At 41.0% G+C, this 25562-nt stretch overlaps 1 protein-coding gene and 1 non-coding gene across 2 annotated transcripts in view; both read right to left on the bottom strand.

Moving 5' to 3' along the window:
- dgkb (diacylglycerol kinase, beta) overlaps positions 1-25562 on the bottom strand; it is a 677279-nt gene that overhangs the window by 576862 nt on the left and 74855 nt on the right. Inside the window, exons 3-4 of the mRNA XM_080216552.1 lie at positions 12692-12712; positions 4446-4611 (exon numbers count right to left, since the gene is read on the bottom strand). Of these exons, the coding sequence (XP_080072678.1) occupies positions 4446-4611; positions 12692-12712 (187 nt within the window). The remainder of the gene's footprint in view (positions 1-4445; positions 4612-12691; positions 12713-25562) is intronic.
- On the bottom strand, positions 10510-10709 carry LOC145362017 (U2 spliceosomal RNA). The gene has a single exon (XR_013889910.1). It is a non-coding gene; the product is annotated as a U2 spliceosomal RNA (small nuclear RNA).

Below are 25562 nucleotides of genomic sequence, written 5' to 3'. Positions count from 1 at the left end.
AAGTTATTGTGAAAATCCCCTAGTTGCCACATTCCAGCACTTGTTCAGGTACACTGAAGGAGAATTCAGCACGACCAATGCAGCTAAGTAGTATGTCTTTCAGACAGTGGGAGGAAACCTGAGCACCCGGAGGAAACCCATGCATTCACTGGGAAAATGTGCAGACTCTGTACAGACAGTGACCTAAGCCGGGAATCAAACCTGGGTCCCTAGTACTGAGAGTCAGCAGTGCAAACCACTATGCCATCGTGCCACCTATATCTTAAATAATGAGGGAAAGTGGTGACACGGGAACAAAAAGAAAGTAAATTCTGCACTCCAGATCCCACTGCTTCATGTTCCCATAGATTAATGGGTCAAGAATCTACCTGCTAAGCCATCTGAAAGCCAGGGCAGGAACTTGCGACCTGGGCGGATGTCATTCTTAAAATCGAGGTACAGATGACGCTAACAAAATCTATCAACTATATTGAAATCAAGGGACAACTGATGTATGGAATCTGTTATTCAATTCTTCTAAATAGCAGTCAACCAAGGTTCATTGTAACTAATTGATAGAGCACAATTAATATGAACTGTTCAGCATGATGATTGTTTACTGAATCAACATTAACACTTCTGTTGCAGCAACACTCAACACTTACTAACAGTGCTTTAATATCACTACCATTCAGGGTCAATCTGCAAATTTCAATGCATGTTCTAGGTAACATAGCAACAAACACCCACATTTGAAGATAATAATCACGAACCAATTCCAAATCTACTACTTTCGTTGTTGCTCAAAAGGGATTGAATTTTACCATGAGCGGCCACTTTCACAACTGTCACGTAAGATTTAATATTCGCATTGATAGCAGAGTTGTAGCCGCAGGTGTACAAGCAGGTAGGAGCTGGAAACAGAGGAATGTGTTTCCAGCTGGTCTTTTAGCCTAATAGTGCAGCACACAGCTCTTTTAAGGCTTGCGGAACCAGAAATTAAACAGCTTGATGAAACACAGCAACAACAGTGCCATAAGGGAGAGGGTTATTTATCTTCTAATTTACCAAGAGGCACTGTAACAAATACAATGCTGGAAGCACAGCAAGAAATTCAATGTACTGCAAGGCAACGTACCAGTAACTGGCAGAAGTAATTAATGCAGCCAGTTAGCAATTTAAACGTTGCAAAGTTTGCTTTTAAAGCAGTGAACTCAGCAGTCAGTCAGTCAGTTTACTTGGCAGGCGAGCTGCTTTTGGATTGGGGAGCATTGCAGCCTTTCTAGTGCAGCTAGATACAGATGGTGCCCCCAAAGGTGGGCTTGTGGTTTTCAGAGGTAAGGAAATCCATACTTCTCGCATTCTGCATCCCATGCATTTTGTCCGGCAGCTCTTTGGACCCAATATCCAGACTTGCACTTCAAAACTGTTGGAGGCTAAACACAGGGTTAAGCGCACAGAATTGGTGCAATGACAATAATCTCTCCCTCAATATTAACAAAACAAAGGAGATTGTCATGAATTTCAGGAAGCGTAGTGGTGTACATGCCCCTGTTTACATCAATGGGGACAAAGTGGAAAGGGTTGAGAGCTTCAAGTTTTTAGGTGTCCAAATCACCAACAACCTGTCCTGGTCCCCCCATGCTGACACCACAGTTAAGGAAAAATCACAAACACCTTTACTTTCTCAGGAGGCTAAGGAAACTTGGTATGTCTACTCATGACTCTCACCAACTTTTACAGATGCACAATAGAAAGCATTCTTTCTGGTTGTATGTCAGCTTTGTATGGCTGTTACTCTGTCCAAGATCACAAGAAACTACAATGAGTCATGTACAAAGCCCAGTCCCCCATCTATCGACTCTGTTTAAACTTCCCGCTGCCTCGGCAAATTAGCCAGCACAATCAAGGACCAAGTACGCCACACATACTCTCTTCCACCTTCTCCTGATGGGAAGAAAATTCAAAAGTCTGAGGTTACATAGCAATTGACTCAAGAACAACTTCTTCCTTGCTGCCAAACTTCTGAGTGGACCTACCTCGTACTAAATCGATTATTCTCTACACCCTAACTATGACTGTAACACTACATTCTGCACCCTCTTCTTTCCTTCTGTATGTACAGTATGCTTTGTTTGTATAGCACACAAGAAACAATACTTTTCACTGTATATTAATACATGTGACAATAATAAATCAAAATCTGCTAAATGGGTTGCCTTGTGAGAATGAGTGGCAATGGAAATTTTGCAAGAGTAGGAATTTGGTACAGATGGAAGGGAAATGCTAAGTTTTTCCAATCGAGGGCAATAATAATTGTCTTAATAATCAAATAGCTTTAAGAGGGTTTTATGCACATAACAGGACAGCTGAAACCAGTTGCCTGCATTTCCTGTGCCCTCGGTGTGTGTGCCCTGGATATCCATGTGGGCAATTCTGCCTCTAGTCGCTAAACACGAGCTCAGGGTTTCTAAGTTGTGAGAATCTGCAGAGCATACAGAAGACCAAGACTATCCTAGTTCACATGTTCCAGAAGTGGTCAGCCTGCAGAGAGTCCAGGACAGTAGTGAGTGAATGACTGTCCAGCAACAGTAATTTTTAAAAAGGGCTGTAGATGTGATACTCATCCCTAATAAGTTATTCAATGTTACATTTGAGGTTCCATTAAATTTCTCCCATTACGTCAGTCTTCAATGGACAAGAGGGAAGGAAGCAATAGCAATATTGGATAGATTAAAAATAGTTATTCAATCCAGATGGAATCCCTCCTTGGTTATGAGGAAAATAATGGGGAATTTGCAGAGGATCTGGAAACAATCCTTCAATCCTTGTTAGATATGGGCTGATGTCTGAGTGGAAGATTGGAAATGTTACATCACTGTTCAAAAAAAAGAATCATCAGCCAACAACTGAATGTCAGTGATAGAGAAACTCTGACTCATTTATTTGGAATAAATACAATCAATATTTGGAAAAGTATGGGCTAATCAATTAAAATGAGCAAAGATTTTTTAAAAGGAAAACCATGTTTGTTAAAAATAATTGACTTCTTAGATGAAGTAATGAAGAGAACTAATGAGGGTGGGGTATTTGATATTAGGTACAAAGACTTTGAAAAGGCATTTAATAAAACACCACAGAATAGATTTTCTATCACAATTATCATTCTATGTGTTTGAAGGGACATTATTGGCAGCATAAACGCAAAAATTGGCTACAGAGTGTGAACAGTTGTTTCTCAGACTAGAGAAAAGTATTTTTTATCCTTTCATTGGATGTCAGCTGGCAAGATCAGCATTTGTTTCTAATTCCCAATTGCCTTGAACTGAATGGCTTGCTAGGTTATTTCAGAGGACAGTTAAGTGTCAACCACATTGCTGTGGATCTGGAGTCACATGTAGGTCAGACCAGGTAAGGATGGTAGATTTCCTTCCCTAAAACAGCATTGGTGAACCAGATGGATTTTTAAAACAGTTGATAATAATTTCATGATCACCATGGCTGTGACTGGCTTTCAATTTCAGATTTATTAATTTAATTTAAATGCCACTAGCTGTCTTGGTGGGATTTAAACCCATGTCCCCAGAGCCTCTGGATTTTGGATTATTATTATTCCAGTGACATTACTACATAATCACATTACCGCAACTCCTCCCATCTCCTTATTATGGTATTTCCCAGAGGTCAGCATTAGAATCATTGTTCTTTTTGATATATATATATTAATGAAATTAACTTGAGAATAATTTCAAAGCCTGCAAATGTAATGAACAATATAGAAGGCAGTAATAGCCTTCAGCAGGACACAGACTGTTGAATGAGGCAGGCGGTGATGAAATTTAAGTGAATTGTGAAGAGATGCACTTTGGTAGGAAGTGGCAAATTAAATTAAATTGAATAGCACAACCTTAAAGGTGGTGCCTGGGATTGGATGCACACAAATCTTTGAAGGCGGTATGTATTTTGCACTTTCAAAACTGACATTGATCCTTCAGACATTTGTACGTTATAATTCTGTTCCCTCCAAAACGAATGAAGGAATGGGTTTACTTTCAGTTTAATTTATAATATTCTTTGTCCCACTGCAATTCAACAATTACTTCTTTCACATGACAGAAATTTATATTCAAGGTTCTCTTTGACTTGAAAGCATTTCCGAACCTATTGGCCAGCTTTCACTTATTATTGACACTAGCAAAACGATTGAACCATTGAAATTTGTGGCAGAGGACACACCTCTCTGCTTTTAACTAAGAGCAATTCAAAACTGATCCCATTGCCATTCCCTACCAACCAACCACCAACTCCGACCCCGACCCCTCAACTTTTGCAACCCCAATGAAGAAAGTGTCTCACATCTCTCTTTATCTGTATCAACTTGCTTCTCCTTTGAAGGCCATTCAAGCTGTCATTTGATGCTTTCTAAGGACAGACATACAGGAGGGATGCTGATCCTTATTGCTTACCTCCTGTGCGGAATGGAGGACTGCCGGAATTTTTTGCCTGTGAAGGAGGACTCGGAAGCGAGGACTTGTTCTTGAATGACATGAACAGATGCTGACAGAAATCATCAGGCAGTTCAGCCTCCAAGAATGTTTTCATGAACAGTTTGAAGCCGTCAAAGTCTATTGGCTAGAGATAAAATAAAAAGCATTTACTCAAAAAGAAAATAGCACAAGACCAGAAAATATTTTTGCATTTGAAAAAGTGTCACTTCAAATATTAGCTGGAATTATCAAAATATTTTCAAAGGAAAACGTGTGTTTCACTATTTTTCACCCTTTGTAAAATAACTGGGCAATTATATTATTCAAACAAAATTAAGAAAGACAACCTGATATTTTCTTTATATGTATCTTTGGTGTCCCTCCATGTCCCCTCCTTTCTCATCTATGTCCTGTCCTTCAGCAATGTCAAGAACGAAAATAAGAAACACTGCTTTATGCAAAAGGTAATAAAACGCTTCCATAATCTCAACTGATGCTAGAAGAACTGTTAAACATAAAATTGGGATTGATAATATCTTTGGTTAATAAAAACAAAGGATATGGAGCAAAGGAAGATAAGTGAGGATCAGCCATGGTACCATTGAATGACGGAACTGGCCACTTAGCTGTTTGAACCCACTAGCTTATCTTCCTATCTTCTTCATTATTACATCCAATTCAGAGTCATCAAGAAGCCTAAAAACATTGGACAACAGTCTGATTTTTCCAAGTACATGATTAGGCTTGGCTTAGACACTCATCCAGTTAATTAGCCTGCTGATATGCTATGTGAGCTCACACCTGCTTAACAGCGAGTTGCGATAAGCCCCAAGAATTACCTGTGTTTATCATTTCTTTTACAGTTTTAGATCAGGTACTGTTCTCACATTGAGGATTGTGCTCACTTTCTTACAAAACATTGTGGGCATCGCTGGCAAAGCCAGCATTTGTTGTCCTTGAACTGATTGGTTTACAAGGCCATTTCAGAGGGTAATTAAGAGTCAGGCATATTGCTGAGAGTCTACAGTCAGATGTAGGCCAGACCAGGTGAGGAAGGCAGATTTCTTTCCCTACATTGCAAAAGCACATTAGTGAACCTGATAGACTGTTATAACAATCGAGGGTAGTTTCATGGTCACCATTACTGTGACTTCATGCTCTAGATTTATTAACTGAATCTTAATTCCATCAGGTGCTGTGGTGGGATTTGAACCCATGTCCATAGAGCATTTGGTGCATCTCTGGATTAACAGTACAACGACTGCCACTGTCTGCCCCTCAGTAACAGAATCCTCACTCCCTATGACAAAATTATACCTTTATCTGTATGATACCCAAGCAATGGTAGCAAGGATGGAAATCTAATAAAGCTCTTTGCCAGGTATAAGCATTTTAACTAGTGCATTCATGCAAATTTCCTCATCTTAAGAAAATGCAACAAACACTAAGAATCAGGTTAAAAGTAACAGAATAGAAATATTTAACATCTGAAGCATCTGCAAAGACAAGTCGGAGATTTGCAATGATTATAAAATTTAAATTTCCTTCACAAAATGTGGGAAATGGACTTGAAATGAAGCCACGATCACAACCAGAGATGGTAGATCACTGTGAACCTCTCTGTGACGGACGCTGGCCGAGGTGAGTGTTGGTGGGAGAGAGGTTGTGGGGGAGGTGGACAGGAAAGGCAGGAGTGGTATTCAGTGCCCCTATTGAATGCCTTTGAACCCACAAGCAACTCTGGCAGGATTTGCTTTTCAGGCTTCTCACATGGCGAGACCCCTGACTGCTACTAGTCTAATACGAGCACTGGTGGGACGAGGCCTGGAAGTGAGCCTTCTCACCACGATTCAATCAGTGTAGTGGCGGGAATATATGAACATGAATATTCCCAACCACCATCCTCCTGCTGATTAAGTTCCACCACCCCCACCACAACCTATGCTATGGGAGGAACATTAAATGCTGCCCAGTTTTTCAAAATCCTTCATGATAAACTGAAACAAAATATATTAATGGTGCTTCTGAGAAGTTCAGGAGATGACAATTCACATTCATTTAAGCTTAGTGTTCTTGGCAGATGATCAGACAGCCCAACTCCATTCCGATAGCTCTGTGAAGCAATGTAAGTGTTTGTCATTTTGAGATTACCTGTGTAAGTCGCTTGAGTCTTTTTAAAATATATTCTGTGGCATCAGCCCATTCATTATACAAAGTCATTCTTTGATAGAAAATTGGGTTTGAGAAGAGGCTTAAAATACATTAAATAAAGATGTAGAAGATGACAAATTAGCTAATGAATACACAGGCCAGTTTCAGAAAGTGCCACTTAAAATTAGGTAGATCTTTATTACAATGTGTGGTCTGGCAACTGATCTCAGTGAAGATAACAGCTCCAGCACCCAAACTGGTTATCATGTCCAAGTTTGAAGGCAAAGGAAGAAAACCACATCAGATAATTTTGATTCTTATCCAGCAGCTCCAGAAAACCCATGTTTGAACATCAACTGAAGGCACCATCAGGAGCTTGCCAAAGTATATTATCTAAACTTACATATGAATAATGATTATTTGAGGGCATGTAACCATCTTGTGGCATCATAAGAACGTTGGCAGGTTTTCCTTTGCTAAATCAGGCAAATATTGACACTAAGCCAAAGGAGATATTGAAAAAAGGGCTGTTACAAACTAAATCAAAGAGATAGGTTGTCTCAGGTTCTGCTCTCCATCCTCCTCAAATCTACATTAATCATTCCTCTAAGCAAAAGCCACACTTGTTCCCCTCTATGCTTGCAAATTACTGTTCCATTCCAACCTCCCTTTCCCTCCCAACTCATTGCCCATCTTTCCACAAATTCCATAGCCCAGGTTTTAGCTTGATGGACAGGCTCTCCATCACAGCGAAAATGCCAGAAATGGCCAAATTTTCAAAGTCACAAACAACGTCCAAAGTGATAGTGACAAAGGTAAACTCTTCCATCACATGTCTGACAACATTGAGCACACTATCCTCCTCCAACACTTCCCTTTTGTTGCTCACCTCAGTGGAGCTCATTCAACTATTCAGTCATAACTAGAGGATCACCTAAAATAACTTTATCCATTCCTTATTTTTATCTCCAGAACTACCACCTCCACCTAAACCTCTACCACTCCGCCCTCTCTGGTGTCTCCAGGATCTATCCTTGGTGACTCCTACTATTTATTTAGCTGATGGCATCATCTGAAAGCAAATCCACATGTACTCCAACAACACCCTTTGCCTTACTATCACTTCTCTTAGGTGACGTTTTGGGGGAAGTGGGGGAGGAGGGAAATGGAGACAGGATGTGACTCCAAATGTGTGAAACCTGAATTCAGCAGGGCCATACAAATTTATTCAGTGCTGAGCTCAAACAGACTCCATTTTCACTGAAGCAAGAGTCATTATCAGCTATGTAGAATTTACAAATTTTGCAAGAACTCATAAATGCACTTATGGTGGATAGGATCAGCAGAAGTGTCAAGTTATTGAAATGGACTTTAATTTAAAAAAAGCCCGTGTCTGAGAGAGACAAACAAAAATCTATTCCAGCAGATTCAATAGCTGTTTGTTGCCATATCCCTAAGTGCTATCATTATAGCATTATTAATGTTTGACTGCTCCCCACATCTACCATTATCAAAGTACGGGGTTACAAGTTCACTACTTGATTGATGATGTAAATAAATTATTAAAGGATAGCAGTCTTTGTCGTGGGGTTAAGAATATAAATGTTTGTTTTCATATGGGTCTATGTACCATTTGAAATTTAAACTAGTTGAATAGGAATTTATTTTGTAAATTGAATTCTGTAATGGAAATTTAGAACTAAATTTAATTTCATCACAGCATAGCTCCTGAGGTCTGCCCCTGGTGAATACTGGATGCGTTAGCATGGATAAAATAATGGCAGAGGTAGGGAGGACAGAGGCCATGGTGATATTTAAAAACAATGGGTTGCTGGACCAGGAGACAATGTGGTCAGCAATCACATGGGAGATGGGCAAATGGTACTTCCGAGCTAAGGTGAAGGCAGGAGAGTATTGGATAAGGTGAAGTTTAACGAAGTTGGAGGATGGGAGGTCAGAGTTAGAGCATTGGAATAGTTGAGTATGCAGGTGAGAAAAACATAGATGAGAGATTCAGTAACAGATTAGATGAGGAAGGGGCAATGTCATGGACATAGAGTTGCAGGAAAGATAGGAACACGTTTGGGGAGGTAACAACAATCTCAGGGGAATGGGAAAAATGACAACTAAGGAAGAAGACTCAGCAGAGGTTTACAGTGGGTGGCACAGTGGTTTGTACTGCTGCCTCATAGCCAGAGTTTGATCCTAGCTTGGGTCACTATCTATGCAGAGTCTGCACGTTTTTGCTGTGTCTACATGGATTTCCACCAGGTGCTCCGGTTTCCTCCCGCAGTCTGGTTTTGTTGTTAGGTGCATTGGCCATGCCAAATTCTCTGTGTACCCGAACAGGCACCGGAGTGTGTCAACTCAAGGATTTTCACAGTAACTTCATTGCAGTGTGAATGGAAGCCTACTTGTGACACTAATAAATAAACCTTAAACTTTGGTTCAGGTAAAGTTGGGGCAATTTGAAAGGGAGAAGAAAGGGAACAGTTGGAATTTAATGAATAAAAATATAACATTGCTTATTTGAGCTCTCTTGATTTATGGAATTTACCACTTTTGTGGGATCGGGTAATATGCAAAAACAGCTATGGCTTGTAAAACTTTCAAGATTTTGTCTGATACTAGAAGTGCCCATTTACTTACAGCCAGAAGTGTATGCAGGTTAGTGAACACTCTGAGAAAATGAGTTGAAAGAAAAATAAATGTGAGAATAGAACAAAACAAAATGGGCCAGCGAGTGAATTAATAAACCGTTAAAGTTAATGGCTTGTCTCAAGTTAGTTGCTCTTGGCAAGATCAATGGGGAGGGACATCACAATTTGCCTTAGTGCCCAGGGTTCATGCTGTTGAGCATTGTTCATTAAATTCTGCTGGCTGTGTATGCCTGTACATTCGGTGAGAATGGCATGGGATTCAATCACAATGCTCCATGTGGGAAAACACTTACCATCTGAACTCTCATTTAAAAAATGGCAATTTCAGCAATACCCTAGCCTGGAATCATGATCTCCAAAGAGGAGGCTGGGAGGGGACAAAATACATGAAACAAAAGGATGGAAAAACAATCTGGGCTGAAACATAATAAAGAAAAAGAAACAGCTGTATCTTTTTTTTGTATGTTGGTACTATTGCATATAGCAAGAAAGAACAAGCAGACAAGAAAATGCATACATGACAATCATAGTAGTTTCACACCATTCCATGCTGCAGACCTGGTCAAGTGTTGGCATTTGTTGAAAAAATTCAGCCTGAACTGGATCTTTTCCTCTCTTTCCCAATTTTCCATCTCCAACCCGATGATCTAATCCTCCACAGGCTCCTCAGCATCTGCTCAAACTCAATTGCAAATGGACTAGCTAGTAGCTGAAGGGTGGGGGTTGATGGGAGGGGAGAGGTGGGCAGGGAAGTACCAGTTTGAAGACGGGTTGAGAGAAGCAAGCTTGAATGGGACTGGGAAGTCTGAACTGGACTGAAAAGAACAGTTCCAGGTTGAATTAAAGTAGAAGAACAAAATCAGATCAAATGGGGTGGGACAATTCGACAAAAGAAACCTTTTGAGTCAGGATTCATTGGCTCTATTCTCTTTCCATAGATGCTGTCAGACCTGTTGAGATTGTCCAGCATTTCCTGTTCTTGTTCTGCTTTAGGCAGGTGGACAATAGGCTTCTTAGGGACCATGAGGAAATGTGCTGGAGCTTGTGGCTGAATATCATGAAAAGCAACACACTTATCATCTTCATACATGAGCTTGCACAGAACTCCTTACATTTTTTTTTGTTTTGTTTTTATTCCAATTCAATCCAATCAAATCCAATTCAGATTCTCAACAAGTTGCGGTATCCCCGATTCAAGCTGACAAGACAGGGCTCTCACCTCCTGTCGTGGGCTTGATCCACATGATCCAAGCTGACTGGAGTAGGCGTAGCTCCTCCTCCAAGGCTTGATCTAATTTACATCTTAGCCAAAAGGCTGAGATGCCGCTTTTAAAAATTGCTTCAAATGAAGCTGAAATGTAACCGAGTGACTTCAACCGAGTACAGCTTGTCGATACTACACTTGATCTTAGCCAAAAGGCTGAGAAGCGACAGACCTCCTTACAATTCTTTTTTATATATACTTTATTCCAATTCAATCCAATCAAATCAAATCCAATTCAGAGTCCCAACAAGTTGAGACATTCCCGATCCAAGCTGACAAGACAGGGCTCTCACCTCCTGCCCTGGGCTTGATCTACATGATCCAAGCTGATTGGAGTTGGTATAGCTCCTCCTACGAGGCTTGATCTCATTTGCTTGATCTCACGCCGCTTTTAAAAATTGCTTCAAATGAAACTAAAATGTAACCTAATGACTTCAACCAAGTACAGCATGTTGATACTACACTTGATCTTAACCAAAAGGCCGAAAAGCGATTACCAAAGATGGTGACACCCTCAGTTTTAGTACTTTGTGCCTTGGTCAGTCTCAGCAGCTACTGCTCTGGCCTGTTATTCATGTGCTAGTGAGTGTAAGTGGACCAATTGACTATGTAGTATTTGACCACATGGCGATTAAGCAGTGGTCAGCACGTAACGTCCTTGGGGCCCTGAGAGAAAAGGAGATGATGGATCCTGTTGGATGGTTCCCTGAGCAGACTATCAGTGTCATCTGGCAGAATGCCTCATCACCAGAACTCACAAACAAGCACCAAGATCTGGCTTGGCTGGTGGTGAGAAGGGCACTCCCCGTCAGATCATTTATGCACGCACGAGGTCTCAACATCACCACACGCTGCCCCCAAAGTGGCTGATGAGACGGTCGCACACCTCTTTGAGGAATGTGCCTTTGCAAAGAAGGTCTGGAATGAGATGCAGTGGTATTTGTCGAGGTTCGTCCCAAGCAGCTCGGTGACACAGGACTCTGCGCTCGATGGGCTGTTTCCGGGGATGCACACCGAGACAAACATCAACTGCTGCTGGAGGGTCATCAACTCGGTGAAGGACACACTTTGATCTGCCCGAAACTTGCTGATCTTCCAGCTGAAAGAACTGTCCTCGACTGAGTGTTGCAGACTGGCACATTCCAAGGTCCAGGACTACATGCTGAGGGACGTGCTGAAGCTTGGGGCAGCAGCCACAAAGGTACAATACGGAAAGGCCACACTATAAGGCCTTTTAACAGAGGCAGACCGAGGGCCTGGGAACCGAATAACCTCGGCCTACGTAAGCGTGTGCCAATCTGAGAAATAATGGCACACAGTAAAATTTGAGGTATGTATGCTGTTTTAAGTTTTGAAATGTAATGACTGTAATTTGTATAGGACTGTAAAAATGTTTTTATTCTGCACCGTTTACAATTTTTAGAAATGTAGGTTTGCAATGGTTTAATTGAGATTTTTATGAATAAAAGTATATTTTTGAAATAAAAAAAACTGAATGTAGTATTGACATGCTGTACTTGGTTGAAGTCATTAGGTTACATTTTAGCTTCATTTAAAGCGGCATTTCAGCCTTTTGGTTAAGATACAAATGAGATCAAGCCTTGGAGGAGGAGCTATGCCTACTCCAATCAGCTTGGATCATGTAGATCAAGCCCAAGACAGGAGGTAAGAGCCCTGTCTTGTCAGCTTGGATCAGGAATGTTTCAACTTGTTGAGACTCTGAATTGGACTTGATTTGATTGAATTGGAATAAAATAAAATTGACTTGCAAATGGCTTTGCATCCATGCTTAATCTTGTTCATGCCCATGTGCATACACATAGATGCACATCCAGTCAAGATCACTGGATAACTTTCAAGACAGAAAACATTGCCTAAACCTCTCTCTTTAATCAAAGAAACCAACAATAATACTTATAACGCTGTCCGATCGAGATCAATTAAGACAACACAACCAGGGGTTCATGGGCTTAATAACAGATGCAAACAAGCTACTCAGTAAAGCTATCAGCAAACTACCACGATCAATTTTTTAAACTTAAACTTAAGTCTGCATAAATACACCCAAATTAAACACATAAATCACTCTTCCACTATTGTTCTATCATAAAACCCTGTACACAGGATATTTTCAAATAAATAATACTTACTTGACTGAGAACATCCTGCTTCTGAGAAGTTCAAATCAAAGGAAAGAGAAAGTAATAGGTTAGTACAAATGATGGAATTGAAAGTAGTTAAATAAGGTAGAATGCAGAGAGCATGACACACAGCGATAAATTATTCCTTTATTTCCAGCAAAGTCTGAGGAATTGTCAGAAGAGATTTATAACAGAAATGTGATACAAATACTGTGAGTGCCTCTTAAACAAATGAATACAAAATCCTGCATTAACAGAAATGACTAAAATGAATATCAGTCTTTATGAGTCTACGTGACAGCTCTGGTCAGAGGCAGTGAATAGAATTGCCTTTCAACCTGTGAGACAGAGGCTGAGGTGGTGTGCACTGTGGTTGATTTGGGGTAAGTAGATCAGGAAACAAGACTGATTTAGTACTACTGAATATCTAAAGTCTTTTCTTTGAAACTGGCATAAATTTTGTCTGCAGTTCTTCAGGTATGGATAAATTGGTAAAGAATAGCAATGACTTCGTTCATAGAAATCCATGCAAACTGAATGGTCTTGTTCAACTAGTTTCCTTTGTTTGCAAAATTCATGACCTGAGATTCTGAAGGCTCCAGGCTCCTCCCTTGCTTCCATTTCCGGAATGTTACTTAGATCCTCCATAGCGAGTCCAGTGCAAAGTACCTGTTCAATTCATCTGTCATCTCCTTACTTTCCATTACTAACTCCCCAGACTTAGTTTCTATCGGGTCAATGCTCACTTTGTTAACTTTTCTCTTGAGTAAAATGCAATAGAACCTCTTACAATATGTCTTTATATTTTGAGCTAGCTTTCGCTTATATTTCAGTTTGGTCTCTTTATCTTTCAATCATTCTTTGCTTTTTTTTAAATTTTGTCCAGTCATCTGACTTCACCCCCATCTTTACACAATTATATGCTTTTCCTTTATGTTTGATACTATCTTTAATGTTTTTCAGTTAAGGAATGAAAGCAATTCCTGTACTCTGCATCCCAGTGTCATGGGACATTATGCCTCAAGTGTGATTCATTGGCATGTTGGGTCACATGAACATCCATGGCAAAAAGCATCAACCTGAATAGATGTCAAAGAACAAAGAACAACCCAGCACGGGAAACAGGCCCTTTGGCCCAACGAGCCCGCACCGCCGCATCACCCTACACCTATTCTACCCTGCATGTCTACGACTAGAACCCCTAACTTAGCCAGATTCAGGGGAGAATAGTGTCAATTTGGTAAAACCAATCAGCCTAAGAGCACATCTTTGGGGTGTGGGAGGAAACCGGAGCGCCCGGAGGAAACCCACGCAACCACAGGGAGAATGCACAAACTCCCACAGACACAGGCCCAAATCCATGTATCTGCACAGCTAGCAGTGCTAGTCACCAAGCTGTTGCGGCGCCCGTCTACCGGTCCAGGATCAAGCACACACACCGACACGAAGTACTAGGCCACTCCCGGAACCTCCAAGAGCAGCCCACGCACGACCCACCGTGTGCATGCCCCTCGTTTGACAACCAGGTGGACCTCCACCTGCGGAATAAAAAGACAAAGACGTTAATTTACAAATCTGCATTTCCGGTGTCTCCCGAGGTTCTGACCTTATTTAATAGCCCCTACTATAACCCTCCATCCTCGTTTCACTCATGTGTCTATCTAACTGAACCTTAAACGAGTCCAACGTTCCTGCCTCCACCACCCTACTCGGTAGCGCGTTCCATACCCCCACAACTCTGCGTAAAGAACCTTCCTCTCACGTCCAAGTTATACCTCTCCCCCCTCACCCTTAAATCATGACCTCTCGTATTTGTACCTAGTCTAGGGAACAGTCTCTCACTATTGACTCTATCTATTCCCTTCAGTATCTTATACACCTCTATCATGTCCCCCCTCAATCTCCGCCTTTCCAAGGAGAAAAGTCCCAGTTTCTCCAACCTTTCCTCGTAACCCAGCCCCTCCATTCTTGATGTCATCCTTGATCAATGGACAGCCACCTCTGACCAAACAAAAATCCATCAATTATGTTCTTAAAATTTCATAACAGCCTAGCCATTGTTCCAACTAACAGTTAAATCCTGCAATTTTCTACAAATGGTTGTGTTGACTATGAAACAGTGATTTTCCAAGTAGATGAATCACCTTCAGTCTACTATCTTGTTCAGATAATTATGGAGGCAACCTTACTAAATGAGTGTGAAGACGGGAGAGTTTCAGGCCCATTTACTTGCGAGGGATAAATTCAAAAAAGGCAAAAATGTGAAGAAAAAGGCAAAATGCGATTCTTGCCAGTAGGGGGAGTGGGAGTCAATCCCTGCCCTGGTGATCCTCAATTGCAGACTGCGCAGCCCCCATGCACAGCCTCCCTTCAGGCCCTGCCCATCCCCTAAGGCCTGGCCCTTCCCATTAATCTCTGCCACTTGATGCTGCCTGGTAGAAAGTGCCAAGTGTCAGGTTGGCACTGCCACACTAGCATTGCCCAAGGGACCCTACTAACCCACCCCCCCCCTCCCCATCGGGTCTGGGGGGGGGGGGGGGGGGGGGGGCGCTCAGTGACTTCGCTTCCCACCAATGAGGCCACCATGTCTGGTCCCTGTTGCTGGTGACCATACATGATCCTCATCAGCGAGGACCAACGCCAATGGTGAGTGCCATCAAGGCAAGTGAGCCTGGAAGATTATATCCCAGGCCCATTGACAATATTTGAATTAGTATTTGACTATTTAAATCAGCTCAGGGTGATTACACCAGTATCTTTACAAGAGGCAAGAAGCTGGGCACGAACCCAGTTTTTCTCCTCTCGCTCATGATCTTATTGAATCATCACACTGATCAACAGTGCGACAAGCCAGTAAGATTGCCCGTTATAGTTTCTTCTAGATTTATTTTCTTAGAAATACCACCAATGCCATCATTGCTCAGTTCATGAAAGTTATATCATCTGAGAGCCTAATTTGCTATAGCTTGTTTGCCAAATTGGACAGAGTAGCAGAGACTTTGAAAGAATTTCATCCAAGGTTATAAATTAGAAAAAAAAATTGAGAAACACATTTAAGATGCATCATGAACCCATTTTCTTTATTCTATGCCTGAAAATTCCCAAATAGATTAGCCAACAAGTCCATTACTTGAATATTGCTAGGAGAGATAGGTTGCCAAAGCTCTTCCAGACTCTGATCAGTGTCAAGAGATTTTTGAAATTTGGTATTCTTGTGTTTGTCCTGATGAGAGCAAAATTAAAAGTCTCAACATGGGGCAATGTCTGTGGGAGCTGGAGGGAAGCATTATCCAGCCCAGGAGCAATGTAGCAGGGGAACAGCTTTCAATTTTTTTTTAAAAATTGTGTGTGCTGGACAGTATGAAGGTTCCAATCAGAGCTGCAGTGTTTCGGGCGCATTAAGCCCTACCTGCAGGCTTCTGCAGCACAATTCAGAATCACTGATTTTTTTATAGGCAGAGTTCACATGGGAGCACCTGGGAACGGGTCTAAAAGCTAGATCTGAAACTCTCCCAGACTCAAGTCTGCCCAACACTTAGGGCTCCAAGTCAATAGCAATATTCAAGTCCAAGTCCATTCCTATTGCTATCATAAAACACTTTCTTCTTAGTATTCCTAATATTCTTTGCTTATATCCCATGATATTTGAAAACTAATCACAGTTAATTTATCTACAAATGACATTCTATTAGAACTTCTATGGCATTACTCGAGGATGAACTTTAACTTGGACTAGGGTTACAGGCATACATTTCAGGTCTGAACGTCATCTACATGTTGCCAGTCAGTTAGCAGGAAGTGACAGTAGGCAACAGGGAGGAGAAACACCAAGAAGAGCTGACACAATTACAGAATTGCTTCTAGTACAAAAGGATCACCAAATTATTACAACCAAGTGATGGATATCTATACAGTAAAAGCTAACTATTCAACTTCTGTTTCTGTAATGTTCTACTTTTCCACTTAGATATCAAATGAAAAGTCAGGATCAGTATAAAAGAATGGATATATAAAATTTATTACAAGTTTTATCCATTTGACCCTGAGCATCAGATGGGTGCCCTTAGAATTCTAATATTCTGAATCCAATTTCTGCAGCACTGCAGCAAGAGAATGTAGATTGTATGAAATATATATTCAGTTGCTGCAGCAGATATTAAATTGTGAACATTAGATGAGTAATTGTGAATATTAGAGTGGTGCACAGAATCTATGGAAAAAACAACTTTAAAAACATATTTACTTCCCAACTTTATATATAGTCTGATCATGTGACACATCCATTATTCACCAAAGGCACTCGTGTCCAATTTCCCTGCATGTGATTTCTCTCTTTCTCCATCCCCATGTGATTGTGATTCTTCTCTACTATATCCGTATACATGTTGTGCCTTTCATTCTTACTCTTAAAGTTTATTTATTAGGCTTACATTCACACTGCAATGAAGTTACTGTAAAAATCCCCTAGTTGCCACAATCCAGCACCTGTTCGGGTACACTGGGGGAGAATTTAGCATGGCCAATGCACCTAACCAGCTCATCATTTGGACTGTGGGAGGAAATCGGAGCACCTGAAGTAAACCCACACAGGCACAGGGAAAATGAACAAACTCCACACAGACATAGTGACCCAAGCCAAGAATCGAACCTGGGTCTTTGGTGCTGTGAGGCACTAGTGCTAACCACTGTGCTGCTGATCTCAATGTTCTTCTGCAGTTCTTATTCTGTGTCCCCCCTCTTCTCAGGACAGATTGACATGGACTTCCAGCAAATGATGTCGATCTTAACTGACTGGTCATTACTGCTGTAGACTCTTCTACCATTAAAGCGACGTGAATGCAACATTAAAGGTTTTGTTAATGTTTAGGTAAATGTAGATTCAATATCGGAGACAACAAGGGATCTCAAAGTATACTGAACTGCTGGCCTAGGCAGCATTTATCCAAGATCATTCAAAGATATAGGGCTGCTGTGTATTTATAATATTTTTAGTGAATCCTTACCAGCAGCGTTGCGGCTGAACAGAGACACTTTAAGAGACTGCTTGGGTATGTCGGCCACTTGCACAGGTAAACGTGCAGTGTAACATCGCAGCCTGTAATGTTAACATCTGAATAAAGCACTTAGTTTCTACTGAACCTCCACGGCTTCCTGAAGTCAATCCTTTGAACACCACATATGAAAAAAAATGACAGCAAGGAAACTGGACAGTGCTTGCAGCCATTCAAAAGGAAACAGAGAAAAAAATCATTGCCACACAAAAACTAGCAACGAGGAAGTCAAGCAACGGATATACCAGTTGGGCGGAAAAAGACTGAAAATTTAAAGAAAAAAACTTTGCAGAAAAGCTCACTACATGCTCTGCCCAAAACAGACTCTGTAGCCATGAGCAGCAATTAGTCTGGAATAATAAAGAAAAGCTCTGACATTGCTCTCGGAAACCCTTGACGACAGTGTTAAAAACTTACACTCAAGAAGTGGTTCTGTTGAAGGGCCGTATTAACGTAACGGCACAACTGAATAGACAGATGGCAGATGTGCCTTTGCATTTAGTCAATGGAAATTATTCAGCATTAATGGGAAGAACTTGATTGAAAAGATCAGGTTAAACTGTGCTGAACTAAACCTCAGGTTCTAAGTCAGGCATTACCAAAATCCTGAAGAAACATGCTATTGTTTTCAACAGTGATCTGGGAAGCATGAAGGAGATTTCAGTAAAGTTGAAATGTTTAAAGGCTCAGTTGGTACCTTACACAAATCAGATCTAAAGTAGAGGCAGAATGAGAATGACCAGTCAAGATGGGAGTCCTAGACCCTGTTAAGGTGAGTGAATGGGCTGCACCAATTGAGCCAGGAGTGAAAAAAGATGGATACATATGGATTTGTGTTGATTTCATAGCAACTTTTAATCCTGTACTCTGTGCAAGACAATGCCCTCTAACCCTGACTGAGTTGTTTCCAAGTAAAGTGTTGGCTGGAGGCCAACACTTTAGTAAGATCAACTCAGTCAAGCAGATCCACAGATGAACATGGATCAGGAATCACAATAGTTCCTGACAATTGTGACACACAAAAGGTTATTTCAATACAAAAGATTACTATTTGACATTATTTCAACTCCGGCCTTGTTCCAATTGGCTACGGACCAAATTTTAAACGGGTTAAATGGAGTTTAGTGTTACCTGGATGACCTTCTGGTAACTGGGAAGAACGAAGAAAAACATTGCCACAACCCAGATGTCACACTTCAGAGATTAGAAGATTATGAATTCAGAGTCTGAAAAGACAAATGCAATTTTTTCCAATCCTCAATTGAATATCTGGGAAATGTAATCGAAACCAAGGGACTGTACATGTTGCCTTCAAAAGGTCAAAAGTCATCACCAAAGCATCCGCACCACAGAACTTCGATCTTGCTTTGGTTTACTAAATTACTATGGGATGTTTATCCCCAGTCTAGCAATTACTCTAAAACTCTTGCAAAACCTATGTCAAAAGTGGAAGTGAGTGGATCAATGTGAGAAAGTGTTCGTGTAAGCCAAGGAAGTACTGCTCAAGCCACAAGTCATTTCACATTTTGTTCCAAACCTACTCTGCAGTTGGTGTCTAATATATTACATGATGCTGGGGCAGTGCTTTCCCACATCATGCCCACAGATGAAGAGAAACCGATAGCCATTGCATCCAGAATGTTGAATAAATTCTAAAGCAATTATGCACAGATAGAGAAAAAAACCCAAGGAATCATTTTTAGGATAGTTATATCAATTCCTATATGGGAGGAGAGTCACATGATGGACAGACCATTGTCCATTAATGACAATTTGTGGACCACGTATCAAGATTCCATCACTGGCAGTAAGCAGATTGCAGAGATGGGCATTGCTGTTATCAGTACACATCTATACTATCAAGTATCATCAGTCAAGCTTTCAGGATAACACAGATGAGCTTTCCCATCTATTCTCAAACAGTTCATTGATAAGTAGTTTGTGTGTAAATATTTCCCACTTTGAGCAGATAGATAGTGTTCCTGCCACCACAGAACAAGTAAAGAAGCACACCGAAGCAATCTAATACTTTCCAAGATAATGGACACAGTGCTTTTAGGCAAGACCTCAAGAATAGACCCCGAGTTAAAGCCATATTCCACTCAAAGACCTGATTTATCTGTTACAGGCAGTATGGCTTCTCTGGGGAATAAATCATTATTCCAACATCATTAAGAAAATGTGTATTGAATCAATTACATAAAAGCCACTGAGATATTGTAAGAATCAAAGAAACAGCAAGGAGTTATTTCTGGTGGCCTGGTTTATATGCTGAAATAAAGAAGGCAGGAATGTGTTAGTCTTGCACGCAAGTGTGAAATCTGCCACCATTAACACTTGCATCTGTGGGAATGACTAGAAGAGGCTTAGCAATGGGTGCACACTGTTTGCACAAGACCATTCAAGAGATGCATGTTTCTCATTTTTGATGTTCATTCAAAATAGCCAGAAGTTGTCATCACAAATTCAGAGTCATCAGAGAATACAGCTGAGATATAGGGGAAAATCTTCAGCAGATTCAATTACCTTGGACAATTGGTGAGTGATAATGGACCACAATTCATATCTCAAGTGTTTGAAAACTGCTTGAAGGAGAACAGAATAAAACACACAAGGTCACACATACCATCCTACTACTAATGGGCAAGCAGAACTTTTTGTGCAAATGAGGAAGTACAACCAAAGAACAAGGTTCATTGACAAAATGCTGGTCCAATTCCTGCTCACGTATAGGAATACCACTCCCTCAGCAAATCAAGTTTCTCTGGTATATCTGATGATTAAATATCAACTACGTACAGCATTTGACTTACTAAAATCACCAAAAGATAAAATAAATCATCCAGAAAAAAATAACAGGATCAGATCATGTGGCAGGAAAACAAAGGGAAGTGTGATTTTTTAAACCAGGGGATAGAAGTTCTGGCAAGAAACTATACTATAAGCAAAAGATGGACTCCTGCCATCATCATAGCACAAACTGGAACAATATCCTTCACCGTCCAAACCCAAGATGATGTCATTTGGAGGATGCACATGGATCAACTTTTGGTGACAAGAACCAAGAGGGTCCAGATCCAATAATGCCAAAAGACAACCTGGGTGTTCCCAAAAACCTGACGCTAACAAACTGACAGGGGAAAACAGCATTTCAATTGCCAATCACTGAGTCAACCTCAGATCATAGTGTCAACTCCAGTTAAACAAACAGACAACATTCACACCAAGCCAAAGACGCCAGAGGTTGCAGCGAGTACTAAGAAGCAGACACCTGAAGTTCACCAACAAGCAGAGAACGATGATTTCCAAAACATCAAGCTTACTGACTGCTGATGTTAACTGAGTATTCATGTTATGCTGTTTAATGTGTTGGGGAACGTTTGATTTAAAGGGGAGGAACTATTGTGTATGTATAGTATTTTTGTCATTCCTGATTGGGCACTTTAAGAGAATGATATCATAGGTAATTTGTGCAGGTAACTGGGCAGTGTGAACAACTCTTGAATAAAGAGTTTGTTGAGCCTCCAGGCCTCCTAAAGTCAATCCTACAAACACTACAGAAGCCCTTTCTTGTATATTTTATGGTTGATTGGCGTCTGTGATTGTTCTCAAGGATTGAGGGAGGCGCATGTTCTATCTAAATTCTGAAAGGGTAACAAGTCTGAACTGGGAAATTACACTGGGCTACATGTCAGACTTGGGCAAGTTGTTAGTAGGTCTGAACAGATGGCTTTTAACAACTCACTGAAAGTGATAACTAGTCCCTCTGTTCTGTTATTTTCAGCCCTTCTCTTTGTTTCTAATGAATTCCAACAGGGTTTCAGCAGTTTTGGCTTAGAGCATTCATGCTGGTCTAATTTTCATTTGATCACCGCCTCCGTCTTTTACTTAACAGAAGATGGAGTACAAGCAAAACCCACACACACAGCAACAATTACAGCCCTTCCCTTTAATGTCGTGCTGCATGCCTTTACAAAAACAATGCTTTTGATTTAAACTATTGATTGTGGCTGCTCAAACTAAGGTGGTGACAGGAAAGCAAATGTAGCATAGTTTTCAAATCCAGTCTTGTACCTCCTTATAGTTTAATTCTGTCGCCACATTGTGAAGCTTCATAGTGAATGAACCCAGTTACAAATTACATATTGCTCAGCTTCTCCATATTGTTTCTGTTTTTGTAAATTATCTATGCATTTACAAAGGCTCTTTATTCCTCCTGACCCATGATCCTCCGTGTTCTTTGCTGCTTGCAATTTATTGTCTTCTATACTTTTGATTGAACATTAGAAATACAAGCAAAAATAGACATATGGCCCATCGTCCAACCATTCAATACAATCATGTTGAACTTGGGTTGAAACTCTAATTTCTAACTCCATATCCCTGAAGTTAAAGTTTATTTATTAGTGTCACAAGTAGGCTTACATTAACACTGCAATGAAATTACTGTGAAAATCACCGAGTTGCCACGCTCTGTGGGTACACGGAGAATTTAGTATGGCTAATGCACCCAACCAGCATGTTTTTCAGAATGTGGAAGGAAACCAGAGCACCCAGAGGAAACCCACACAGACACAGGGGGAACATTCAGACTCTGCACAGTGACTCAAGCTGGGAATTGAACCTGGGTCTCTGGCGCTGTGAACAGCAGTGCTAACCAATGTGTCACCACGTAGCCCAATTCCCTGAGACATATAAAAGCTGTCTATTCCAACCATAAAATTCAATGATGGAGCATCCACAATTCTCGAGGGCAGAGGTTTCCAAACATTGGATTTGAATTAAGTAATTTTGCACCCCCCCCACAATCCTATATGATTGGCCCCATATCCTGAGAACGCACCCTGTGTTTGAGATTCCACAGCCAACAGAAGCAATTTCTCAGCATCCACCCTATTCAGAATTTGGTAGGTTGCAATGAAATTGCCACTCATTTGTCTAAACTCCAGAGACTACAGACCCAATTTACTTAGACTCTTGTCATAGGACATCCCCCTCAAACCAGGAACAAATTTAGTGAATCTTCGCCATACTACCTCTAATGCAAGTATATCCTTAAGTGTGGAGATGAAAATTACACACCATATTCCAAATGCAGCCTCACCAAAACCCTGTACAACTTTTGGTTGTTTCCAACCCACCATCTCAGTTTCTTCCATTTCATCACAACTATTCTCACACCACTGGATTTCCACAAGGTATACACTTTGCATGCGCTTGTTCTCTCACTAATATGAAAGCAATGGCAAGAACAGTTTTTACCAAAGGTTGAAGTCAACAAAATTGAAACAGTCAAGCCAGCGGTGGCAAATGTCAGGTGGGATTTTGTCAAGCTGCTGGCAGTCTGGCCCATTGGCGGAGAACCCCCATTTCCTCTGTGTGGGTGGCCAGACAAAATCAAGTGTGCTCACGCTATTAAGTGGCCACCACTGGGGCTTCCCTGTTATTGACAGACCTAGCAGCTGAAATAAGGCCTGCCAAGAGCTGTCAACCTTTTCATTAGTGAGTGAAGATGAGCTGACATCCTCCCATTTAAGCCCTGTACTGCCACTAAATTACAGTGGGTTCGGCAATAATGGAATTAGCTCATTAATTAACCTAAATATCATTCCATCACTGTCACTGGGAATCCCATGCAAGCCCCGTAACTTAATAGCTAACTTATTAGCCCCATAACTATTCGCAATATATTAATGATTTGGATGAGGAAATAAAATGTTTGCAGATGATACCAAGTTGGATGGAAGGATGAACTGTGACGAGGATACAGAAATCCTTCAGCATGATTGGAGAGGCAATGGCCTGGTGGTATTATCGCTGGACTATTAATCTAGAAACTCAGCTAATGCTCTGGGGACCTGGGTTCAAATCCTGCCATGCAGATGGTGAAATTTAAATTCAATAAAAAAAATCAGGAAACAAGAATCCACTGATGACCACAAAACCATTGTTGATTGTTGGAAAAACCTATCTGGTTCAGTAATGTTCTTTAGGGAAGGAAAACTGCCATCCTTACCTTGTCTGGCCTACATGTGACTCCAGAGCCACAGGAATGTGGTTGACTCTCAGCTGCCCTTTGAAATGGCAAGCCATTCTGTTCAAAGGCCATTAGAGATGGGCAATAAATGCTGGCCAGCCAACAATGCCCATATCCCATGAATGAATTAAAAAAAAATTTAAGAAAGGATGATCTGGACAGGTTGCGTGAGTGGGCAAATCAATGGCAGATTCAGTATAATTTGGATAAATGTGAGGTTATTCACTTTGGAAGCAAAAAAAGACAGGTTAATACCAGAATGGCTGTCTGTCAATTGAGAGAGGAGAGTGTGCAGTGGGACCTGGGTGTCCTTGTGCCTCAGTTACTGAAGGTATGCATGCAGGTGCAGCCAGCAGTAAAGGCGACAAATGACATGTTGGTTGCAGGAGGTTGAGTACAGGAGCAGGGATGTGTTTTTGCAATTGTACAGGGCCATGGTGAGGCCACACCTAGATATTATCTGCAGCTTTGGTCTCCTTTTCTGAGGAAGGATGTCCTTGCTCTTGAGGGAGTGCAGCAAAGATTTAGCAGGCTGATTCCAGGGATAGCAGATCTGATGTATGAGGAGAGATTGACTAGGGTAGGATTGTTTTTGCTGGAGTTCAGACAAATGAAGAGGGTCTCAGAGCCTTATAAAATTTTAACAGGACTAGACAGGGTAGATGCAGGGAGGATATTTCCGATAGCAGGGATGTCCAGAACCAGGGGTCAAAACCTGAGAAACCATTTAGGACTGAGGTTAAGAGAAATTTTTTCACCCAAAGTGTGATAAGCTTGTGGAATTCATTACCACAGGAAGGCTCAGAAAGGCCTTCTCCTGCTTCTATCTTCTAAATTTCTACGTTTCTATGTTAAACAGGGTGAGGTTTTGCCATTGCCGGAAGGCTAACAGTGGGCCCAGCCACCAGGTTTCCCTTCATGATGAGCTGGATTCAATCCAGCCCACCCTCTGTTCTGCACGTCTCTCAACATTTCTGTAACTCTCATGTTATTTTGTAGCTATATTCTGTTACAATATTTTGTCTTTGTTAAAGCCAAGGGTAAACAGCCAGTAAGGAGGCAGAAGTAGTTATCACGTTTGAATAGGGATGGGTTTAACAATAGCAATTTTGACCAAACTGGACAGCAGATTGAGGCTGGTAGTCTGAGTGTGAGACAGCACTCAGACTCATACCAGAATTTGAATGCTTTGAGTCTGCGGCTTCTGGGCAATGATGGGTTTAGACTCACCAACACTTTTGGATGGGAAGGTGTGGTGGGAAGCACACTGAGAAACAAGATGCTTTTGTCTGAGAAATGGTGATACGCAAATACATCTAGCTACAATCTAAAATTAAACCGAGTAGAACTGTTTTCTTTGAGAAGGACATTCACTCTTCAAACGAGTAACAGAAATCCCACCTTCTGACTGGGCAGGGTCCCCTTCACTGCTTGAACTATGTAAAATGTTGACCAATGAAATTTAAATGAAGCCCTGGTTGTCAAAATGGTGCAGGTCTTAAACTGATAACTGATGTCTTGACTGTTGCCTGTTGTTAAAATGGAGCATGGACTGCAATACAACTTTGCTTTTTATAAAGTCTTTCATGATTATTGATCATTAATAACAATTACTTTTCAAAAAGATCATTTCAGCAAATTAACAAACATTAGTGGAGAAACCTTTTCAAATCTTGGAAGATGGTAAATAAAAGCAATATCCAGAAACAAGTCAAAACTTCAGCACTTTATTCTGTTAGTGTGTGGGCTGCTACCAAATGACAGATTGCTTTCAGTTAGTGAGTAGCTGGAG

The sequence above is a fragment of the Carcharhinus amblyrhynchos genome, chromosome 2 (assembly GCF_965287045.1).
Source record: "Carcharhinus amblyrhynchos chromosome 2, sCarAmb.v2.hapA, whole genome shotgun sequence".
Lineage (NCBI taxonomy): Eukaryota > Metazoa > Chordata > Chondrichthyes > Carcharhiniformes > Carcharhinidae > Carcharhinus > Carcharhinus amblyrhynchos.
The sequence above is the reverse complement of the archived record's forward strand: the minus strand, read 5'-3'. Positions and strand labels throughout refer to the sequence as shown.